The following is a 23,287-nucleotide window of genomic DNA, read 5'->3' as shown; positions in this document are numbered from 1 at the left end:
AGCGCCACCGCATCTTCGTGGCGTCGCGGGGTGAAGGAGGTCCATAGAGAAAGGAGACCTTAAGCGCGAGCCGACCGGAACGCTGAAGGCGCCTTGCTGGCACGGCAGCCTATGGGGCCGCGCCACATCAGGATCCTCTGAGCGCCACAAGGTAATGTGTGGAGATACCATGCGCACGCTTTGAAAGCACACAGGACACGCTTTGAAAGCACACAAATCAAGCAAGTTTAATCACTATGTATATATGTATGGATCCTGTACAATGTGGTCAACGAAGACCGTCTATTGGGCGTTGTTTCCCCCAGCAGCAGCAGCGGCCTCCTGGCCGAGCCTGGCGAGAGCGATGTCGACGAGTGCCTCGGTCGACTGGGTGCAGGTCGGGTATCGCTGTCACCTGCGGCTGGAGTAGGCCTGGCCCATCATGACGGCGTCGCCGTACGGCATCCAGGAGGCGTTGTGGAGTCCTCCCCGGGCAGGGACCTGCACGGACGGACATTAGGAAGGAGTCGCTTGCAACGAAACTGGTGGCTCTAACTGGATTTAAAGGGGGGGGGGGGGGCGTTGAGGAGGGTTGCACTCAAGTTTAATGACTATGTATATATGTATATATATATGGGTCCTGTACAGTGGTCGACGAAGACCGTCTATTGGGCGTTGTTTCCCCCAGCGGCAGCAGCGGCCTCCTGGCCGAGCCTGGCGAGAGCGATGTCGACGAGTGCCTCAGTCGACTGGGTGCAGGTCGGGTACCGCTGGTGACAGCGGCTGCGGCTGGAGTAGGCCTGTCCCATCATGACGGCGTCGCGGTATGGCATCCAGGAGGCGTTGGAGTCCTCCCCGGGCAGGGACCTGCACGGACGGACATTAGGAAGGTGTCGCTTGCAAAGAAACTGGTGGCTCTAAGTGTACTTCCGTAACTACTGGGGGCGTTGAGGAGGGTTGGACTCACGTCATGTACTTGGCAAACGACGATCCCTTGTCGCCGGCGATGCTGGGCTGGGCGGCCACCTCACACATGACGCGGAGCACACATCGCTCTGCGTCGTAGCTGGACACGTATTCGAAGATGTTCCCCACCACGACCGGGGGAACCTCAGGGGCCGGAGTCTCCCTGCGCCTGGAAAGGGAACATGCAGCTTGATTACGGCACATGACTACCATTGTTTGTGCGAATGTATGCGCATGCTTCATACGGGCGGGGCGGTCCTTCCAACCGGAGTATAAAAAGAAAGCTGCCAAAATAGCGTTGGTCGCTCACTGTTAACTAGTTGAGCGTTCATCGTGATAATCATTAAGGAGTATATCATTCTCTACCACGCTATTTCGGTGCTCTCAGACGACCAGCTGAGTCCGGCTGCTTGAATTACGATATAAACCGTTGTAATGCGCGTTCGCAAAACGCGTGCAAGATCCGACGTTTGCTTAGTCGCTTCCTCGTGCCACCGATATTGTGGCAGGCTGCCTGCAAACAGGCCTCATCTGGGCATTTCACAATAGATGTCTGCGCCTGCTCTGCGTTGGTTGCTTCGATGCAAGCCGCAAACGAACGGACACTGCCGCAGAGGAAGAGTGAAAAAGCGCCGCCACCGACCTGCGCATCTTGACGGCGCTCCTTGTGAAGCTGTAGCCGTAGACCGGGTGCAGGAAGGACACGGAGTGGTCCCATCCCGCTGGCAGGCCGGTTTTGGCCCACGGATCCGCGGGAAGAGGTCCGGCAGCCGTGATTGGGATGACATCGGGGGACTTGAATACCACCTTCACTTTGTTCAGCACTGCAAACAGTCAGAGCCGAACAATTCATCATTCGTTAAAGCATCGTGCTAATGCGCCCAGATTACCGCTTGGATCCCGATGCTGGAAAGCCAGCTTGGGGACAGAAATGGTGGGCAGACTGATCGTTCGTCCCTCCTGACCATCTTCTGGCGCATTTATGATTACTGAGCGATAAAAGCCATTTTTTCAGACACCGTGCAATGAAATTACCTGCGGGAACTGCTGGTGGGGCAACTGGAACTGGGGCAACTGGAACTGGGGCAACTGGAACTGGGGCAACTGGGGCAACAACTGGGGCAACAACTGGGGCTACAACCGGTGCTGCTTTAAGAATCGGGGCAGCGACGACAGGAACAGCCACCTTCGACTTGGCTGCGGCTACGGCCTTGGTTCCGACTGCGGCTACGGCCTTGGTTCCGGCTGCGGCTACGGCCTTTGCTCCGGCTGAAGCCGCTGACGCCGCCACGGTGGCCTTAGCTGCGGCAGTCCCCAGGGTGCCGAGCTTGATCGCGGCAGTGTTAAGCAGGGCAGCCTTGAGGCCGATTGCGCCCAGACCAGCGAGACTGGCCCCGGTGAAGCCTCCAAAGCCGAGGCCGAGGCCGATCAGGGTGGCTCCCTTGAAGCCCACCACGATGGGCAGGGCCAGGGACAGCGGCCCGACAAGGGCTATCGGGAGGGCCAGGGGGAACGGGAGGAGGCTGCCCAGAGAGAACAGGCCGGGCAGCAGGCCCAGGAGGGTCGGGGTGGTGGCCACCGTGCTGTAGACGCTGAAGGCCAGCAGCAGGAAAACTATCCGGATATTCATGGTGGAGCTTGAGATCTGGAGGACAAAGGAGCACGTCAAGCGGCAGGCATAATAGTTTAGAGAGTACTAGCACTGGGGCATGCATCGACATCGAAATTCACTGCTATGTGAAGATGGAGACCTTCAGTTCAAAGGGTGCGCTGCAAAGCCATGGGAGATTATAAAGCAAACGAGGAAATTCTTGTTATTGCAACTGAAATTAAGGCACCGCAGGTAACCGAAACAGGGAAGATCATAGTGGCTATGCGGGGTAATGCACACGGTTTGAATATTCGAGCGTCTGTGCGTGGAATCACAAATCTGTTTTCCCGAAAATTGCGGAGCAAGCTAATTCTCGCGAAACACTTGCCGTTTAGATTAGCTCCTTATTGCAATCGGAAAATATATTGATATATTCAACGAACGCGAAGTTCTCCATGGCCAGTGATATAAAAATAAGAAATGGCGACTATGACAGAACTTTCTGCACGAGAAGCCACACACTCATCACTATAAAGCACCACTCACCGGTCTGGGCGATCCGTGCGGTTCCTGCGCTGATCGCCCTTATTTTATATGTTTATCGCCCAAGCTTCCACAGTTCAAGCCCACGAAGCCCCGCCCACACGGGTTGAGGGTGGGCGGGGCTTAATCCCCCCTGCGGTCCTGACGTTGTCCCAGCGGAATCTCCTCGGCCGAGGAGGGAAGTACATCTCTTGTCAGGAGTTCCCCGAATGCCGAAACCAGCGAACATTCCAGTGGGGGAATATTTGCTCCGCCTGCGGCTTTCGTGTGGGTGGTACTCCTCTCCTCAGCCGGAGGGCTTCCCCTGTGCTGCGCCTTACACTTGCCACTCGCTTTTTTTTTCTCTGCTATGCCACGCCGCAAACCCCTCCTGCCTGGAGAGTTATTGACAGGGCTCTAGGAGAGAACCGTGACCAGACGACACAGGCAAGTATAGCAGTGTCCCCTCATGATTTCAGCGGGAGCGACTTGCTCAGTACATACGAAAAAAAAAGCAGAAAAAATGCAAAGCCTGTGCCTGGTCTCTCTCTGGTGCCAGTGGCGCATTTTTTGTAGATTTTTTTTTATTTTGCGAATAGGGCCTATTACTTTCGCCTATCGCTTCCCATTGTCCTCGCTAATCTCTTCTTGTTCCTTTCGTTTTCTCTTGCTTCTTTTTTTTTCTGTCTCAATAAATCTGTCTCTTTCAGTTACCCCCCTCTCCTCCGCCCCCTACATCCCCTTCCCCCCCCCTCCCCTGGTCCCCAAGAGTGATGCCCAAAGGGCCAACATACGTCGGGACCAGTATCCCTCTCCCCCCCCCCCCCCTTCATAGCAACAACCACCACCACCAGTTAGGCTGGCCCCAGCTCAAGTGCTTACGATATTAGATGGCGGCATCCTTTCCTTCCTTTTTTATTGTGGGGGGGTGGCATTTCTCTTTTAATTAAAAAATATGCTATCAGAACCAAATCAACGGAGGAATGCTGAGTTAGTTTCAAACATCTGCAGAACTTCGCAATGAGGCGAACAGTCCAGTGCTGCGTGCTGGCAGCGGTTGTCCTTGCGTGGCCTTTGTGCTTCCATTTGATGCAGCGCAGAAAAAGCATCAAAGCAAGCGAAGGCGTCAATTGCCATTGCCACAGTCAATTGCCATTGCCACGAGCGGGTGGCGAAGCTCAGAAACCAAAACTACGTGGCCAGGTTATTTTTTTTTTTTTACCTATGACAGGGGCCCTCCAAACGTTGTCACACCTGCCGTTACGCCCACTTAAGAGGTGCGTGGGTTACAGCGCACCATGCAATAGGCGGGATTTTTACAGGATCGCTTGCCCTGTTGTGACACCTCGGCTCGCCCCTTTGGCAGCCTCGCGCGAAATTCCGCAAGTAGGCTTTCCCGCATAGCGAGTCGACCAAAACAAGATGGTGGTGGTCACGCTCAGAGGGTTATTAAGGTGACAGAACGAATGCCATGGGTGTGGGCATTAATTAGTTAACATGTTAAGGAAGGATAAAAAAATAAACGCTGTTCCGCGCTGCAGTTGTTAGAAGCGGGTCGTCCCCCATCTTGTTCGCAGCACGTGTGGTATGTGGGAAAGCCCACTTGCGGAAGTGCGCACGAGGTCAAGCCTAGCATGCGGTCGGTCCACGCGATAAACAACGAAGAAGAAAGAGAACAGGGCCTTTGCTGTTGTTTTCCTGGAACTTTAAACTCTATACTGTGATAATTTGCCCAAATATTGCGGTTTTGCCACAATCGAATTTACGAAAGTCAGCGCGGTATACGATCGCTGCCGAGTGTTCGGGAATTTTCGAATATTCGGAAATTCTCGAATACGAATATGAACCGAATATGAAACATATTCGATTCGTATTCAAAGTTTCGAATATTCGCACACCCCTACCTTCAGTATTTTCGTAAAAGTATCTCACAATTTTTCAATCTGCATACTCTTTGTCCGAAATTGTTGTACATGATCGGCGACGATTTCTTCCGGAGCCGTGCCGGCAACTAACTTATCCACCGGATGCGGACATTTTTGCTATTGGAATTTTTGTGAGTAACGGTCCAGCCAGTGCGTCGGTGCTGTTGCCTATCACTCTGCTCTGAACGCGGCCGCCGTAGTCGAATTGAACCCGGCAGCAATTTTCTCTTCAAGACCCGCAGCACAACTTTGTTCACTTTTGAATGAAATACACAAGAAACACAGGCCACGCCTGCGCACAGCTCTCCTTTACTTTAAGTGCATATTTTAAGTGCATAAGTGCATTTGGGGTTCCCAAAGCAACTCAAGTCTATGAAGGACGACGTATTTGAGGTGCCCCGCTTATTTTCGACCACCTAGGATTCTTTGACGTGCACTGGCATGGCACATTACGCGGGGCGCTAGCATTTCGCTTTCATCGAAATGCGGTCACCGCTGCCAGAACCGGCCTTTTTGGGGTCAGCAGCCGAGGAGCCACTGCGGCGGATGAGGCACCTGATCGTTTTTCGCGCGTCCCTAACGTTAGCAAGAACGGCAGATGCATCAGGCACGGGCACCTTGCCTCGAGATTAATTTTTTGTGTAGATTGTAAGCAGTGCATAAACTTCTCTTCCCCTCTCTATTCTCGCTGTCGCCACCCTCCTCTCCCTCATCTCCGCCCGCCACAGCTGGGGTTGCACCACTGCGTCAGGAGGAATGGAATGAATTACCAACATTGCATGCATGGACATGTTAACCCATCCGTGAGCACTGGATATGAACACCGGAAGGGAGAACTGAACTTATAGCGCACCTAATTGCCGTCTGGCCTAAACATGCCCAACAGTTCTGGACGAAAGCATCTTTAGTCGGGGAATAGTTTATGAACGCACTTTTTTCGTATATTTCAAGATTTCACTACAACGGTCAATATATCCGCAGATCTCCGTTGACGGGCTTGCATTTTTTTTTGTATTAACGTTTTTGCGATTGGTTCTCTATGGCAGATATAACTGCTCCATGCGAGCGATTGAGAATCTTGGAAAGGAATATTTTGCTACAAGAATGGAACATCAGCTTCAATGTTTACATAGCAGTACCTTACAATTTCCCAGTATTCATTATCCAAAAGAGTACGGGGGTCCTGTCAGGCTGTAATTAGTAAAATAATAGCTAAACGGTACAGTTTAAAATGTGGATTGAAGTTAAGTTCAGCAACAAAAATGAACAAAGGAAACATGTTCAAATGGGTTAGAGGGGCTGCCAGCTTCCTTTCATGGTGGATACGTAGTTCAGCTGTTCACACAGGCAGAATACATTTAGACGCAGCAGTTTTCGAGTATAAATTTAATTTAACCGGAGCCTAATAAAATTCACTCGATGTGCAAGAACTGAGGATTTGGTTTCACCCGGTAATAATGAGACTTAATTTTACAAGAAAATAAAATATGTCAGCAAGATTTTCGCTTCGCTCAGCGCCATTCCGCGCCAACTGATCCAGACTTTGCGCTCGCCCATCTTCGATTCCACGGCCGCCATCTTAAGTCTGTCAAAACCGTGTCCTGGAAAAAGTCTGTACCAAATAAACCTCTTTACGTAAGACTATGAATTTTATGTCGTATAAATAAGGCATTGCGCTTTCATGTGCAGTAAATTAACTGAATTTTTAAAAATATAACACATGGAAGAAGGTGTATGAAAATAAGCAACTTTGAAATTTTTTTAATAAAAATTTACGTTGTCCCAGTAGCCCTCACAACTATCTTTCCAAGTTTTCCGCAAGACAAAGAAGCAGCTAAAAATGTTTCAGAGATAAAAAAAAAACCTACGTCATGTCAGCAAAAAACATTCTAAATATCATAAAATTTGCTCTTTGAAGCATATTCAGCCGCCAAGTGCATTGTGACATGGTCCTAGCAAAAATCTGAATGATAGTAAGTTGCGCAGTACCGTTCAGAGGCATTAATTTTTAAAAGATTGATGGGAGCACTTTCTGCTTTAAGCGAGAAAACAGTCTTGCAAGTTGATGGTTTGGTTTATGGGGGCTTAACGTCCCAAAGCGACTCAGGCTATGAGGGACGCCGTAATGAAGGGCCTAGCTCCGGCCGCGGCCGGGATCGAACCCGCGTCTTTCGGGCCAGCAGCCGAGCGCCATAACCAGTGAGCCACCGCGGCGGCTAGTCTTGCAAGTAGAGCCAAGCCCGGCGTTGCTCACACCGAGGTCGCATAAAGCAGCGCTGCTTCGAGTGCTGTTCATTGGCCCCTTTTGAACGGACGGCCGCAGTGCGTCCTCGCCCGTCCGGTCCACAGCACCGAGAGGTGGTATGGCGAGAGCAGCCTCCTCCTTTTCTGCCTCGAGTAGCTTATCGGGCAGGGCTACGCTCGATGGTCGCACAGGCATTTCACCTCTGGCGTTCCTTTACGGTGAAGAATTGCAATCGTTTCTCTGGTCTGCACCGTCAATGGCCGGACCGAGAGCGGCGTCTGATGGCGCAGCTGTGCAACGAGGCTGCAGCAGTTCATTCAGTCTCTGTGTATGCGTGCATTTCAAGCCGGTGGCAAAGTGTGCTGCAGTGAAGAGCAAGCACGGAGCAACGCCGACGTTGAAGCAAAATTATTTTCTCGCTTAAAACGAGAACTGCTGCGATCAAAGTTCCGGAAATAAACGCCGCTGAACGGTGCTGCGCGGCTAAACCACCTTTCAGGTTTTTACTCGGACCACCTCGCTGTGCAATTAAGGGATGAATATAGTTTATTTCTTTCCTGCAAATGACTGTGCACAGTGGCCGTTCGCGCACGTGGACATCTGTGGACATTGCCTGGACATATGCGCGCCAGCGGCGCGAACTTGATTACATTTTGTATTTTGCAAGTAGTGTACAAAGCTCTCTCCCCTGTCCTTTCTCGCCATCCTCTCCCTTTCTCTTTCTCCTCCGCGGGCTGCAGCTCGAAGGCTTAAGGTATTCGACAGCAATTTCTGCGGCCGGCAACATTCTTCTCCTACACATTTTTCCTCTCTTCTTTAAATACATCACTACCAGCAGCACTATCTTGAACGATTAACAACTGGACGCCCCACTCCAGTTGTAGCCAACACAGTGCTGTGCGCGTGTGTTTTAATTCCTCCAGCATGAACTAATCACGCGCACAAAACTGGACACATCTCTTATTGTGTAAATAGTTTGTATATATTACTTCTCCCCCTGTCCTCTCTTCATGTCCCCTCACCTATATTTCATTTCATTTCTCCATTCTGCCTGCTATCCTTTATTTCCGCTGCCCCAGCTCAGGTGCTTCAGTATTGATGGCAGATGCCGGGGCTAGCAAAAATATTTTCCTTCCTTTTTATTATTATTTAATAAAACCACTACTACTACTACATTTAGATTTTTTCTTTTTTGCTGACACGCCTTACTTGTCTTGATCCCTGAAACATTTTTTTTTCGGCTTCTTTGGCTTCTGGTAAATTAAGAATAGTTGGAATGACTACTGCGAGAATATAAAATTCTCTTAAAATTTTCAAAATCTCATATTTGCGTACCTTTTCCATTGTTTTTTGTTGAAAAACAAAGAATGCAAACTCATTTCAATTCGTTGCATACAAAAGCGCAATGTGATTTATTTGCATGAAGAAGTTTCATAGCTGACGCGTAATTTTTCAATTTTTGTTACATTTTTTCCTATGCTATGTTTTGCAGCCGCTTGAAAATTTAAGGTGGTGGCCACGGCACGCAAGAAAAATATTTTTCATTAAAAACAACCTGGGATAATGCTTTTCATAGAAATGGAATGGGCATGATTTTTTTTTTTTCCAAGAAATGGAAGGTGGTCGAGTGCTAGGTATGGATAGCGATTGCGATGTTCACGAAGATACCCGCGCTAAATCGAATGGCAGACTGTTTGTTGAAGCGTTCGGATTCATTTTGATATATACACACGCCCCCGAACGGGACAAGAATTTGTCCTCCAGTAGAGGCAAACGGGCTGATAACGAAGATGATGGCCCATATGCTGGCATGCACGCCATTAATAAATGACAAGCGCATGCGGGATTTGCTTAATCATAACGGCAGACATCTGCATTCAAGCATGATTCCAATATTGGCACTGCATGATCCTTGTAACCCTCATGAAACGCTCAGTATCGCAGTCCAAAGGTTAAACAAAGAGACGAAGACCACTAAATTCATTAAGCATAAAGCAAGTGCCGATGTTTCGCTCCCTTCATTTGCTGTGGATTGGCTGACGGGATTATCTTCTCCGTATTTTGTTTATTTCCTCGCTGTTTATCATTCAGCGTTATCTTTGAAGGCTTTCCTTATATTTTGTTCAGTATGGCAGTCCGCGCGCGTTCTGTCGGGGCAGAGCATTTAATTGTCGCCCACTGTCAAGTTTTGCCAGCGTCAAGATGCTGATCAGCGTCCGTCTGACATGAGCGTCTTTCCGGGGACCTCCGAATGGCTCTTTCACCTCCCACGTCAATTTCATTCGCACCTAACATCGATGCACCCCAGACAGAACATAAGACGAGTATTCTGGTCTCCCCATGGAAGAAAAAAAAATCAATTCGTCTTTTTGTGTTCTTTACGTCCGCATCGCTTTCGGTCCGTGAAATTACGCCAGCCTTGCTAATCCCAACGACTCGGTCTGAATTTCGGAATAGCCACTCTTTCCGAAATTCAGGCCGAAGTCGAAGGGATCAGCAAGGCTGGCGTAATTTTACAGACCGAAAGCGAATAGCTACTCTTTCCGACCCGCCACGGTGACTCAATGGTTAGGGCGCTCGGCTACTGATCCGGAGTTCCTGTGTTCGAACCCGACCGCGGCGGCCGCGTTTCGATGGAGGTGAAACGCTAAAGGCGCCCGTGTGCTGTGCGATGTCAGTGCACGTTAAAGATCCCCAGGTGGTCGAAATTATTCTGGAGCCCTCCACTACGGCACCTCTTCCTTTCTTCTCTCAGTCCCTCCTTTATCCCTACCGTTACGGAGCGGTTCAGGTGTCCGCCGAGATTTGAGACAGATACTGCGCCATTTCCTTTCCCCAACAACCAATTGCCAATTTTCACTCTTTCCGCTTAGGATGAGCCAAGAGCCGTTATCGGAGACGAGTGTTATCCCCAAAAGATTAACGTTTTTAATAATAGCCAGGATGGTGATGATGTTTCCCGCTCAAAGTGCAGATAGGTTATACGCACACGACAAGCCACAAAGCCACAGGCAGAAAAGTAGCTAGCAGCAGGAGTGCTTTATTATCCCCAAAATACAAAAAATGGAGGAAAGGATGCTGACAGCCGCGGCAGTTGCCGTCCAGCACCCGAGCTGCAGCTGGCGGAACGAAAGGGACAGGGAGAGAATTGAAGGGAGGGAGGGGGGGGGGGGGGGGGGGAGCTATAGCCGGAAATCTTTACACACTATGTTTAATGTAAAAAAACATAAAGATAAGCACATAATTTAACGAGGAATCTGGCTTGGCATGGATGGTTCAATAAATTCGCAATTTTCTTACACAAGAAGGAATTTCTCCAGGTTTCTACAGTTCCAACAAGCCGCTGGGAAGCTACGACTGCAGACCCAGCAAGCCTGCAGTGACTGTGTATACCACGACATGCCCCAAGGCAACAAAGTCTGCGTGTCTTGACTGGCGCGAAGGCAACGCAGGGCCTTGACCTCCCTCACCCGGAGGGCTCCGAAGGGGGGCCGTATTCGTCGAACCATCCGAGTGGCGACGTTACTGACCCCAGGGGTTCCCTCGAGCGAGGGCGACGAACTATGCAGCCTCACAAAGCGGGCAAACCGACTTGACAGCTGCCTCCAAGAACTCGGGGTGGAAGCCTTTTTTGAGACAAGACTGGGCGTGTAAGGTGGGGAATGTGTCGAGTGGGTGAACGACCGGACAGTTTTGAATGCCCCATTAGCCACCTCCGCGCCACGTGAAATTGTCTTGCCGGTGTGTGGGGGGCCGGACAAACGCAGCGAGGTGGTCCGAGTAAAAACCTGAAAGGTGGTTTAGCCGCGCAGCACCGTTCAGCGGCGTTTATTTCCGGAACTTTGATCGCAGCAGTTCTCGTTTTAAGCGAGAAAATAATTTTGCTTCAACGTCGGCGTTGCTCCGTGCTTGCTCTTCACTGCAGCACACTTTGCCACCGGCTTGAAATGCACGCATACACAGAGACTGAATGAACTGCTGCAGCCTCGTTGCACAGCTGCGCCATCAGACGCCGCTCTCGGTCCGGCCATTGACGGTGCAGACCAGAGAAACGATTGCAATTCTTCACCGTAAAGGAACGCCAGAGGTGAAATGCCTGTGCGACCATCGAGCGTAGCCCTGCCCGATAAGCTACTCGAGGCAGAAAAGGAGGAGGCTGCTCTCGCCATACCACCTCTCGGTGCTGTGGACCGGACGGGCGAGGACGCACTGCGGCCGTCCGTTCAAAAGGGGCCAATGAACAGCACTCGAAGCAGCGCTGCTTTATGCGACCTCGGTGTGAGCAACGCCGGGCTTGGCTCTACTTGCAAGACTAGCCGCCGCGGTGGCTCACTGGTTATGGCGCTCGGCTGCTGGCCCGAAAGACGCGGGTTCGATCCCGGCCGCGGCCGGAGCTAGGCCCTTCATTACGGCGTCCCTCATAGCCTGAGTCGCTTTGGGACGTTAAGCCCCCATAAACCAAACCATCAACTTGCAAGACTGTTTTCTCGCTTAAAGCAGAAAGTGCTCCCATCAATCTTTTAAAAATTAATGCCTCTGAACGGTACTGCGCAACTTACTATCATTCAGATTTTTGCTAGGACCATGTCACAATGCACTTGGCGGCTGAATATGCTTCAAAGAGCAAATTTTCTGATATTTAGAATGTTTTTTTTTTTTTTTGCTGACACGACGTAGTTTTTTTTTTATCTCTGAAACATTTTTAGCTGTTTCTTTGCCTTGCGGACAACTTGTAAAGATAGTTGGGACGGCGACTGGGGCAACGTAAATTTTGATTTAAAAAATTTCAAAGTTGCTTATTTTTATACACCTTCTTCCTTGTGTTATATTTTTAAAAATTCAGTTAATTTACTGCACATGAAAGTGGAATGCCTCATTTATACGACAAAAATTCCATAGTCTTACGTAAAGAGGTTTATTTGGTACAGACTTTTTCCAGGACACGGTTTTGACACACTTTAGATAGGGGCCGTGGAATCGAAGATGGGCGAGCGCAAAGTCTGGATCAGTTGGAGCGGAATGGCGAAGCGGACGCTTTCGTAAACGCGCTCTTCTCTCCTCTTGTATGGGGCAACCGGTGAGTGTATTGCACTGATGTAACAAAAGGGGCGAAGTGGCACGAAAGACAAGATTTTGCCGCGCTTCATGGGCCCCTAATTCAAATGCAGGGCTTAAGCTAACCTGAACCATGTCGATCGGCCTTTAATTTCATAAAACGGGGAGGGAAGCGGCATCGCAGCGAGCGAGGAAAAATTAGAGCACAAAATTGTCACCTCTAATGTACCGTTCCATAATTGGTGCACAGGTATTGTATTTGGGACATGTCTCTATAAATGCGCCTTGCATTTCCCATAAGAGAGAGACCACGTGTTTCTTGCCGTGTATTCCGTGAACCAGCCCCGGTCGATGCATGTGCACCTCGCAGCAGCTGGTGCGAAACGCACGTACGCAACACAACAGAGGTGCGCGGCAGTGAAGAGCAGCGCGTCCGCCGCGGTTGTGGCGGGCACTGTGTTCGCGCGCCTGTCCACGAGTAATAGTTTGCAGCACGCGGGCACAGGAGTGTTGACACACACAGTGTGCGCCACCGCGCGCGTGGGATATGGTTGGACACGCGCCCGGTTAACACTGCGCGCACACACTGCACGGAAATCGCCGCAAGTACACATTAAACAATTTCTTACCCTTTAGGGTGTAAATCAGCTGTCCCCAGACGAACACCCTTTTCCGATTGTTGGGTGCTAAAAAAGGGTGCAGAGATCAGCACCCTTGAGGAAGGGTGCACTTAATGATACTTTAGGGGATGTAATGGTTGCACCCTCATTAAAGGGTACTATTTTTCCATAACACCTCTACGAATGCATGTTAGAAGGGTGCTCCACATTGATCCACCCATGAAGCAAAAGCCTTGGACTGATGCGCGCCCTCTAACTTTCATGCTGTGCACCCTTCCTGAAGGGTGCTGATCTCTGCACCCTTTTTAGCCCCCAAAAGGGTGTTCGTCTGGGGACAGCCGATTTGCACCCTTAAGGGTGAGAATTTGCTTAGTGTGCATTTACGGGCCTGATAACAACAGGCCCCCAGTGAGGCTCCGTACGAGTCGGACCCTAGTGGGGCACCGTTCTCGTCGGGGAGCGGATAGACCCTTCGCCGCGTTTATCGCAACGCACGGGCCAACAACAAACAAGACGACGACACGAGCGCTCGTGCTGTGTGCTCTGTCTTCGTCCGTCGTCTTGTTTTTTGCGCTCCTTTAACAGGGTGTTAAGTGAACAGGCTCCTTTTTTCACTATATAGTGAGAAAAGAATGAATGAATGAAGTTATACCAGCTAACTTAAAATAAAACGCAATTCTAAAATGAGCACAGAAAGTTGCTAACCTGTGCCAATTCTGGCTAAAATTTATGCGCAAATAATGAATAATGCCGCGTGCAAGTAAGCCGGTTTTAACGGCCGCGTCCCGATGCGCTGATTCGTGCGAAGCATATGTCGACCGCATGCGCTGACCTCCTGCAAGGAATGTACTACCTTGAACGCGTGTATAAATAAGCACATGTGCAGAGAAAGAGAGCAAGGAGAGGAATGGAAGGTTTATGACTGGCTTTCGAGGACACAACCTAGAAAAACAGCCACTAGAACTCATGCTTAGGGCCCGCGGGCAGCAGCCAGGGACTGTGTCGCATACTTTGATCCTCTTCTTGTCCGGCAAATTAAATTGGTCAATTGGTTTTTCACCTCCGCGGGCTGCAGCTCGGGTGCTTAAGATATTAGATTGCAATTGCCGTGGCCGGCAACATTCTTTTGCTTCGTTTTTTTATTTATTTCTAAATAAACCACTGCTACTACGGGGAGGCTTAAGTCACCTTTCATTAGCTTTCAGATTTGTCGCAGCCTCTGTTGCAACTTGTGTCTGCGTCAGTTTATTTGCAACCGTCGCCGCCATACAGGGGCTGCCAACTGCAGGAAAGGGTATCCACTATGCTGTGACGGTGCCTGAAATTTAATACGTCACTTTTTTCTGATTTTTGATTTTGATTGTTCACTAGGGTGCTGTCTAGAGATTAGGTTGCTATCAGCCCCGTGGACAGGTTGCGATGACGACACAAGACCACGTACGTGACCTCTCTTGACTAGCCATTAATTACCATCTGGCAAGGAGGGCAGGTTGCTCACAATTGGGTGGCCAGATTGTGGTGACGTCACAAGGTCATTTGACCGCTCGACCAAACAGCGAATTTCATTCCGGACATCGTTGGGGTTTTGGTGTGACAACTCTACTGCTATCGTATTAAAAACAAGGAAACTTGGCGTCCGATTTGTTTTTCTCTTTTGTAAGCATCTCTCGGAGGGCTGTTGTCTTAGACGCGATGGCTGCGACAGGCGGACGCCTGCAGGTCACGCGCAAAAGAAGAAGAAAATAAATCTGGGAGACTGCCACTGAACCTTGGCCAATCCCCCTACGTGGGTATGTGCCATGCTTACTAAGGAGAAGAAGAAGAAGACGAAGAGGAGGAAGTGGGGAAGAGGAGAAGACGAAGAAGAGGAAGAAGACTGCCGATGGACCGTCCACTCGAGGATCGCGACGCCGCGACCGGAAGGAGCGCACGTCCCCCGATTGCCGCACGTGAGCTGAATTCGACGCTCTTCCACCACCTCAACAAACGCTGCGTGCACAGAATTAGAGCAATTAAGATCGTGAGCGCAGGAGCGGCGTGACGCAAAGAAGAAAACAAGGGAGGGGGGGAGGAAATGCGAAGGAAATATTATTGATGAATATAATCATTCGTCTCAAACGTAGTTCTGTAGCTCACGGTGTCGTGTGTTGGTGGAGAGTTTTAGGAAGACTCGGTACATTTGGAACACAGCTCGGGTGGAGAAGTTACATGAGGAAAGCTAAACTTAATTTCGTGCAGTCATTATTTTCCTCGTGTTCTACTTCTCGTCGTTATTGGGGTCCGTATCCACGGTTATGTACTGACTGTGCCATGTACAGTAAACAAAAATATGTGATAATTTCAATTTTTCGTATAAATTGAAGATATCACGGATATAAAAGGGCTATTTCTGTATATATTGCTCTCTGTCCGTCAGGAGTTGCTGGGTTAGCAACAGTTTGTATAATTTTGGGCCTTGCATGGGCGCTTCTCACTGCGTTCATTTTTCGTCTGTTCTAAGTTATTGTTGATAACTTGCTGTTACTTTAATAAGGTGACATGTTCTGCAGTTACCTGTATTGCTGCGCATTTTCGTGAGCTGTGGGCGGAGTGTGAGGTCAACATAATGCCATCGGGAGTGCTCACATGACTACCATCCGCGGCCACAACTTTGGGATGAAACCCCCTCCGCTTTCGCTGGAATTCACAGTAGCGCTATCCACGTTTTTGCAAGTTTTGAAGAGACATATAGGTTCACAGGATCCTCGCAGGAGACACGCCCGAACGACCAAGCCAGTTGTCGAGAATGGCTTCGATCCTAGATAACTGACTGTTATTGGCATTTCAGAAGGTTTGACCCTGTCATCAGGCTCTAGAGTAACTCCATGTACTTGTAGACCTCATGTGCAATGTGCTGAATTAAACGACAGGAGCCCAGCTCAAACCCCGCACATCTGTTTCCAGGATGATGTGGGTGAAGAAAGGAGCACAGGTCACGAGGGGGAAAGAGTGATTTAATTAGATGAATTGACGTTCTTGCCGTGCGGCGTGATTGGATTCCGTTGTATACGTCGTCCGAAACGCAATTTATATGGACCTCGTTGTCAGCCTACCACGCTACACCACAGAGGCGGGAACGTATACATACATATGGTGCAAGGCTAATTCTCGCCTCGTGGAGTTCGTCTTCCTGAGTGCATTCAAGGTAGCATGAGCGAAGAGGCTGCATTCTTGAAAAGGTTATGCTTCCGTAGGCACGCAAGAACCTGGGATTTCGATACGTGTCTCAAAAATATTAGGACCCGAAGAACTTTTCTACGCCTGTGAGAAACGGGATGAAGGAGAGGACCATGTATGGAGTGGCCAAGCCGAGATTATTTACATTGAATACATTTGGGCAAGCATCGTCCGATGGAGAAAAAAAGCCAAGAGCGCCGAGCGCGAAGTTCTGCAGAAGTGGACAGAAACGTGCGCTCTCCTTGAGTGCACGCTTCGGCGGAGTCGAGCAGCGAACGCCGGAGAAGGCTTGCGTGTGAAGTCGTTCGGTTACTCTGAACAGGCAATCTCGAAATTGTCTCCTCATTTTGTGAGCAGTGGCTTAGCTCAGCTCGGCCAGGATATACCCAGCGAAAGGTATACATCTGGCTTGTCCTAACTTGGTTTACCTGAGAGAGCCTGTCTAGGTGTGGCTGTGATCGTTAAACTTGGTTTATCTGAGAGAGCTCGTGTATGTTTAGCTGTGCCGGTTAAGCAATTAGACACTTGCGAATAGGTATATATGTCAAGCACATGTTTATTCATTGGTTGGCTCGATAGAGACGAGGACTGATCGGTGGTCGGTTTTTACAGTCTGTCTTTGCAGGTTTCAATCTTGGACATGCAGAATGTAGACTTGAAGGTTTCTCGTTGATAGACCAGGTCAGTCGCGGTTCCCCACTGAGTAGTCTGAACGTGAGCTCCTTCGACGCCTGGGACGCGCGCTCAGCTTTTCGTGTTTCATTTGCACGCTGTCGGGTGTCCTCACGCCAAGAAATTATTTCTGGGTCGCCCGAGACAGCTTTTGGCAGCCCCCGAAGCTCCTTGTAGTCTCACCGCCCACTGCTTCGTCCATGGCGCATCTGACTAGCAAGCGCACACGTCTTCAGCTGCGCAGTCAGACGCGATGAAGGAGACTCGGCGGCCGCAGCGTTCATTGGGCGTCCAACGTCTCGCGATCAACCATGAATTGCCGCAACCTGCCAGGGTGGGCGCGCTGCCTATCCAGTGTGCGGAACGCAATCAAAGCAGCTTTCTGCAGTCGGACACCAACGCCACGTACATGAAAGTGAGATTGAGGTGTGCACTGATGCGGGGAGCCAGTTGTGTGCCTGTCCTTTCTTGAAAATGAACGGCCTCTGCAACGTTGTCAATACCAATGAACCCAATGAGCGCCGGCGGAGTAAATTGAAAACTGAAAATTGGTTTTTGAGGCAAGGCGCGGAGTGGCGGCGGAACACCTGTGGAGCGGAGTAGCTGGTTGCCATGGTTACGGCCCATGCACAGCTGTGGACTCGGACAGGCGCGGCAAAACTCGCTTCTACTAGCCTAGTGTAGCTTTCGCTACAAAATATAATTGCCGATACCTTAACGCAGCGCACAAACCAGTTCTTCAATAATTTAGCTTTGAGAACAAATTGTCCTTTGTTAATGATGGTAAACATTGGTTGCTAGTGTGTAAAAAGTGTTACGTTGTCGTCCCATCAACCGCGTGGGCAAATTTTTTGTGCGGCAGAAAAAAGTGCAATTCTAAAAACGTAAATATATCTTTTTGTTCACTATTCTACTTGTGCGTAACGGTAATGTAAATTTGTTGAAAAATCAGTGTACGAAAGTTCCTGCGCAATCATAGATTTAGGACTTCTCTTCCGGATGTCATCCTGCGTGTTATGATTTCGTTCTAAATCATCATAAAATGAAAATTACGTCATCTCTCTGCCGCGTTCCTCTGCATCTTTTTTTTTTGTAAAAAAATTTAATCCCCTTTTTCTGATCTCCCTTCAGAAATACATCCATATAATTTGGATTTTTACTGCGTTCAGTTTTGATGATTGCAGCAACGCATTCCAATTCTCAGGAACAGGTTTTGTCAATTTCGGAGAAATCAGAGGGGTACGTTCCCCCCAATGTGCTCTGCTTTTTGCAATTTTTGCGTGCCTCGCGGTGACGGCATCAGACTGCACAGTTTGTTTAGCTGATGTCATTCGGAGACGGTGAAAATAAGTGCATAGTAGAAAGACACAGGTAAGAAGATTTGTCTAAAATCACCATCGTCATCACCCGCCGCGGTGGTTCAGTGGTTAGGGCGCTCGACTACTGATCCGGAGTTCCCGGGTTCGAACCTGACCGCGGCGGCTGCGTTTTTATGGAGGAAAAACGCTAAGGCACCCGTGTGCTGTGCGATGTCAGTGCACGTTAAAGATCCCCAGGTGGTCGAAATTATTCCGGAGCCCTCCACTACGCCACCTATTCTTCCTTTCTTCTTTCACTCCCTCCTTTATCCCTTCCCTTACGGTGCGGTTCAGGTGTCCAACGATATATGAGACAGACACTGCGCCATTTCCTTCCCCAAAAACCAATTATTATTATTATTATTATTATTATTATTATTATTATTATTATTATTATTATTATTATTATTATTATTATTATCATCGTCATCAGTCTGCCTACGCCCACTGCAGGGCAAAGGCCTCTCCCATGTCTCTCCAATTATCCCTGTCCTTTGTCAGCTGTGCCCACCCTATGCCTGCAAACTTCCTAATCTAATCCGCCCACCTGACTTTCTGCCGCCCCCTGCTAACGCTTGCCTTCTATTGGAATCCACTCCGTTACTCTTAAAGGCCAGCGGTTATATCTTGCCTTCGCATTACACGCCCTGCCCAACAAGCACATATTTCTCCCTCTTGAATTCGACTGGGATGTCATCAACCACCGTTTGCTCCCCCTTCCTCTCTCCTCCCATTGCACGTGCCCATCATTTTTCTTTCCGCATATAGCTCGCTGCGCTGGCCTTGAACCCATTTCGTTAGTCCCTGCCCCGTAGGCGAGTACCGGCACAAGGGTTCAAAAGCAAACGCGCCGACGAGAGAAACAGTGCTCGAGCCGGGAATTGGGTCGTGAGCGGGGTGACCACTGAGGCGCGGTCGTGCAGGGAGGCCTCTTGTGGTAAATGAAATCTGTAGAAATTATTAGACAATTTAAAGATTATCAAATCAATGACAGTGTCCATGTATGCGAAGCGGTACGCAAAGAGGATCCCTGTTCTCGCCATATACGCTTGCGGAAAGAAGTCCTCCTCTCCCCCTCCGAAACTTGCTCATTAATTCCTCTTTCTATCACATGCGCGCACATACACATTGTTGGTTTATACGCATGCACACCCATCCCACTAACGTGTGGCCAACTTTGCGATACGGGCGGATGAGCACCTTCCTTTCTCCTCCCGGAGACGACGAGTGCAAGCACAGCTGCGCATTGCTGCTCTGTCGACTTAATTAGGACCTGTTCGCGTATCTTGTTTGCGACTGAGCTTTTCCAGGTCACGTTGGGCACACAATCCAACGTCGGAGTGACTTGAAAAGCTCGACGTAGAGAAGCAGTCTCGCTGAAAGGAAGCAAGATGGCCAAGCGCAATCGAACCATGTTGTCCTCTGCTGGGTCGGCAGCTCTCGGCGCCTCTGAGGAACGTTCGTTCAGTGGGGGCCTTGTACGAGCACCTCACAGTAGACGAGTTGCATCGCAGGAACTCTCTCTTACTAACCGAGGCCCCTACTTAGCGTCAGCAATTAATGTGGACGCTGATGTGTGATGAAGCAGTGTGTGATGCAACATGCGCGTCTGCTAAAGGGTGCGCCAGGGGACCTCCACGGGACCTCCTCTCGAACGCTACCGTTTCATACTCTTGAGGTTAATAAGTGTCCCCCTTGTTTTTTGTCGCCCCGAGTTCATGAATTCTCTGTTGCGTGCATAATTCAATCAGTAATTCCGCGTGTAGAAACGTAAAATTGTTCCCAAATTGTTGAAACGCTGAAAACGCAAGAACCACCCGGTTTGTTCTGTTTGGAGTGAATACAGCGCAATACAGCATTTATTTTGTTGTGCGCAGTGTGGCCGCGTGCGCGATTAGTAGCTGCAGAATGCTACGTCCTCGACTATTGCGCGCAAGCGGCGGAAACTTATCTTTTCTAAAAAGTGTACGTATGGCTGCTGTCCCCTGCTGCTGACATTAAAAATACCTGACGGTTGCTGTCTTCAGTGCCCCTTTTAAAGCACAAGCCGGCAGCGATACAGCGGCCAGCCTTAATCGTATAACCGATTCTGAATAGCTATCAGACAAAAGCTCAACCGGGCGCTAGGAATCAGCACCATGCTAAAATTATTGACCAGTCGTGGGCAGTTTACAGGCCTTGGAATATTTGTGCCAGTCAGTACTACCAGCTTTGAAATTACGTCTGCATGGCGACTTAAAATGAAGCTCTCTTGTAGGTACTAATAATTAGGTACCCTAACAACTTCGTCATTAATGCGCCGTGGCTATTGTTTGTATGTCCTCCTCAAGTAAGCTGTCTCCGAATTTGTCCAGACGCTTAGGGAGTTAGGGTTAGGAAACATGATCTCTCGCTGCGCACCCACCTGTTGTGGAATGTGCTATGCGGAGGATCTGTAGATGCTTCGGAAGCGTAAAGCATCGCACTCCAATATGTGTGAGTTGGTTCGGCCGTTGCGAGTGCTGTCAAGTAGCGGCGTGTGAACAGTATTTTTCAAAACCGAATCGAATACCAATAGTGTTTCTTTGCTACCGAATTGAGTGATGTAGCAAGAAATCGTATTGATTACGAATCGAATATTTTTAATAATGTTTGCAAATGTACCGATTATTCTCGAGACACGATTAATCGTGCAAAGCAGAGAAGGGTTATAGCAGCGGTGCTGCGGTTCGGCTACATCTGTCAAAGGACGCCATACTGAGAGGGAGCGCAACGCGAAGTGAAGATCTTTGTAGTCGTCGCGTGCTGCACTTGTAGGCAAAATTACTTCTTGCTACCGATGATGACCACCGGGAATAAACTGGCGGCACATCTCAGTAGATGCGCCATGCCAGATCCATGCTGCTGTGTGCCCGATTTCGGAGGCCATGTATGAGCATGGAGCGCGTCACGGCACTGACCTTCCCCGAGCAGAGCGGCAGCATTTTGTGAGAAGTCGCAGTGCTTTCTTAAATAGCCGCCGACGAAAGCCTTATGCGTGCCTCATTCGCGCCAGTTATTCTAAATGTACTCGAAACTTAAGTGCACATTTGATTTGTACCGAATAAGTGTGACCATGCACTACTTGATTCGTTCGATTCGCCACCCGAAAATTAAAATATTCGCGCACCCCGGCTAGTATGTGCTTAAATTTACTTTAGTGGCTGTTGGATGCACCGAATATGCATGTTTGTTTGTTTTACCCCCACTCTATAAAGCACTCGCACTGAGGGCCAATTTTTAGAGCTCCTGACGAGGAGTCTGTAGGCAATAACACACAGACCGTACATTAATATCTTCGAAAGCGCTTTTTACACGTGCCTCTATAGCTCCGATTCTGTGATACACCGGATAGTTTTCTTTAGCCAGGCCTTTGTAAGATATTGTCACGACATGGTAGAACCCCAAGGAGGGCTTAAAGATAAAAACGGTTTACTGGTCGCTCCTAGACCCAGTCGTCATCTTTGGCGTCTTTTTCTATGCAGCATTTCCAACATTTCAATACAATTCAATTTTGTTCCCACGAATTTCTTATGTCTTACGTTAGAGGAACCCTGAAGCCCATGCTATAAAATTCGTGAAATGTACCTTTATAACTGCCTCAAACTTTTTTCGACGATGAAACGTTTCGTTCCTCTGTCAGCGATAAACAATTTCCTCTCGGCGACTTTGCCTCTTCCGTCGTCACTCCTGCTGGCCCACGCGTCGCCGCCATCGCTACGAGGCAGAGACGACGGACAAGACACGCAGCAAAGCGCTTACTATCGAGTGAATTTTATTCGGAAAAGACATCTCTTAAATATCGCTGCACTGCAAGTCAAGCGGTCACACATCACGTGGAAACGGTCAACCAGCAAACCTGTCAGTAAGCGTGAATTCCTTAACATGCAGAGTCAAGGTGGTACTGTATGCTGACGCATGAGTCTCCTCCTTTGCCTATGTGATACGCTTCTGCGAGCTCTCGGGGCGCTTCGACTCGGTGCCTGAGCAGCGCCCTATCAAGGAGGGGCGAACATCTTGGCATGGATGGCAATGCTCGGCTAAGTTTCTGAAAGGCTGACTTGAGTGGCAACGGGTATGCCGCACGGGCGCGGTAGGATTTTCTGCAGGACGAGAGCCTTTAAGCTGTCGATTTAATAAGTGTGCGAAAACTTTTATTCCCGCTGCCGGTGTTGCATCCGCTCTTGAGGGTGTTTAATTCCTGTCTTCATTCTCTCTATTCAAATCCCACTGCCTATCGTAGCCGGTTTGCGTGAGTATCCGTGTGTCAGCAAAGCGTGCTTCAAAATTGCGCAGTCTGCTGTGCCGCGAAGAATGTTCGAATAACGACAATGCTCTTTGCAGGGTCACCCAGCAGCGGCTCAGGCGAGTAAGTACATTTTTTCAAAGGATATCTCGTAGCTCTTGACAAACATCTCCTACGACCGGAGCTAGCTGTACCTGCTTTCTCCGACCATGAAAGCTTAACAGCTCGCCCAAACCTCAGCTTTGCCCGCACGGTTAGGTCTGTGATTTCGGCGGTTGTGGAGAGCGCACAAGTTTTAGCGAATGCAAATGGCCATCGAGTGCAGTTTCGGCAAGAGTGGCTCGAAACTGACTATTGCTTACATCGCAAGACGCGCATACAATGAGCAGGAAGCGTCGGTGTGACCCGATGTCAACAGCCCGGCTGTCGAGCGTTTCCCAGGCGGTCTATCGCACCTGCGCTTCCCGCAGATTGTCGCGTTACGTAAACAAGCACGGGTACAACCGGTAAAAGAGAGAGGGAGACTATACAATAAGACTAAAGCGCAGACTGCGTTTTATGTCACGCAAACGAGTACCTGCACGCAACGACGTAAACAAGAGTATGAGTGCAGTCATCATCGACGCACTCCAGGGGAAATTTCCTGCTCACGGTGTAAATGTTCAGTGGTGTACTATATTATATGCAAGCACTCGCTTAGACAGCGCACGAGCTATCTGCCCAACAACGAGCAGGAAAAAGCGGATATCGAAATCAAGAGCCACAGGAGCGCCTCGACACTTCGGGATGATTCCCAGCGCCTCTCGGAGCAGGGTTTTTCGTTTTGCGGAAGGGGTGTGTGTACCTCACTGCGGGGGTATCATTGAGGGTGTCA

The 23,287-nt window shown here is 49.4% G+C and overlaps 2 protein-coding genes across 2 annotated transcripts in view; one reads left to right on the top strand and one right to left on the bottom strand.

Moving 5' to 3' along the window:
• Nucleotides 1-252: 252 nt before the first annotated feature.
• The window catches only part of LOC144135545 (uncharacterized), a 54,551-nt gene continuing 31,516 nt past the window's right edge, over nt 253-23,287 (bottom strand). Inside the window, exons 2-6 of the mRNA XM_077668186.1 lie at nt 1,981-2,590; nt 1,589-1,769; nt 947-1,114; nt 626-846; nt 253-480 (exon numbers count right to left, since the gene is read on the bottom strand). Coding sequence (XP_077524312.1) covers nt 645-846; nt 947-1,114; nt 1,589-1,769; nt 1,981-2,590 — 1,161 coding nt within the window. The 3' untranslated portion in view covers nt 253-480; nt 626-644. The remainder of the gene's footprint in view (nt 481-625; nt 847-946; nt 1,115-1,588; nt 1,770-1,980; nt 2,591-23,287) is intronic.
• Nucleotides 14,788-23,287, top strand: part of LOC144135546 (uncharacterized) — a 62,518-nt gene continuing 54,018 nt past the window's right edge. Inside the window, exons 1-2 of the mRNA XM_077668187.1 lie at nt 14,788-14,852; nt 22,512-22,536. The gene's annotated coding sequence lies outside the window, so the exon portion shown is untranslated. The remainder of the gene's footprint in view (nt 14,853-22,511; nt 22,537-23,287) is intronic.

The sequence above is a fragment of the Amblyomma americanum genome, chromosome 5 (genome assembly GCF_052857255.1).
Source record: "Amblyomma americanum isolate KBUSLIRL-KWMA chromosome 5, ASM5285725v1, whole genome shotgun sequence".
Taxonomy (NCBI): domain Eukaryota; kingdom Metazoa; phylum Arthropoda; class Arachnida; order Ixodida; family Ixodidae; genus Amblyomma; species Amblyomma americanum.
Note: the sequence above shows the minus strand (reverse complement) of the source record. Positions and strands in the feature narration are given on the sequence as shown.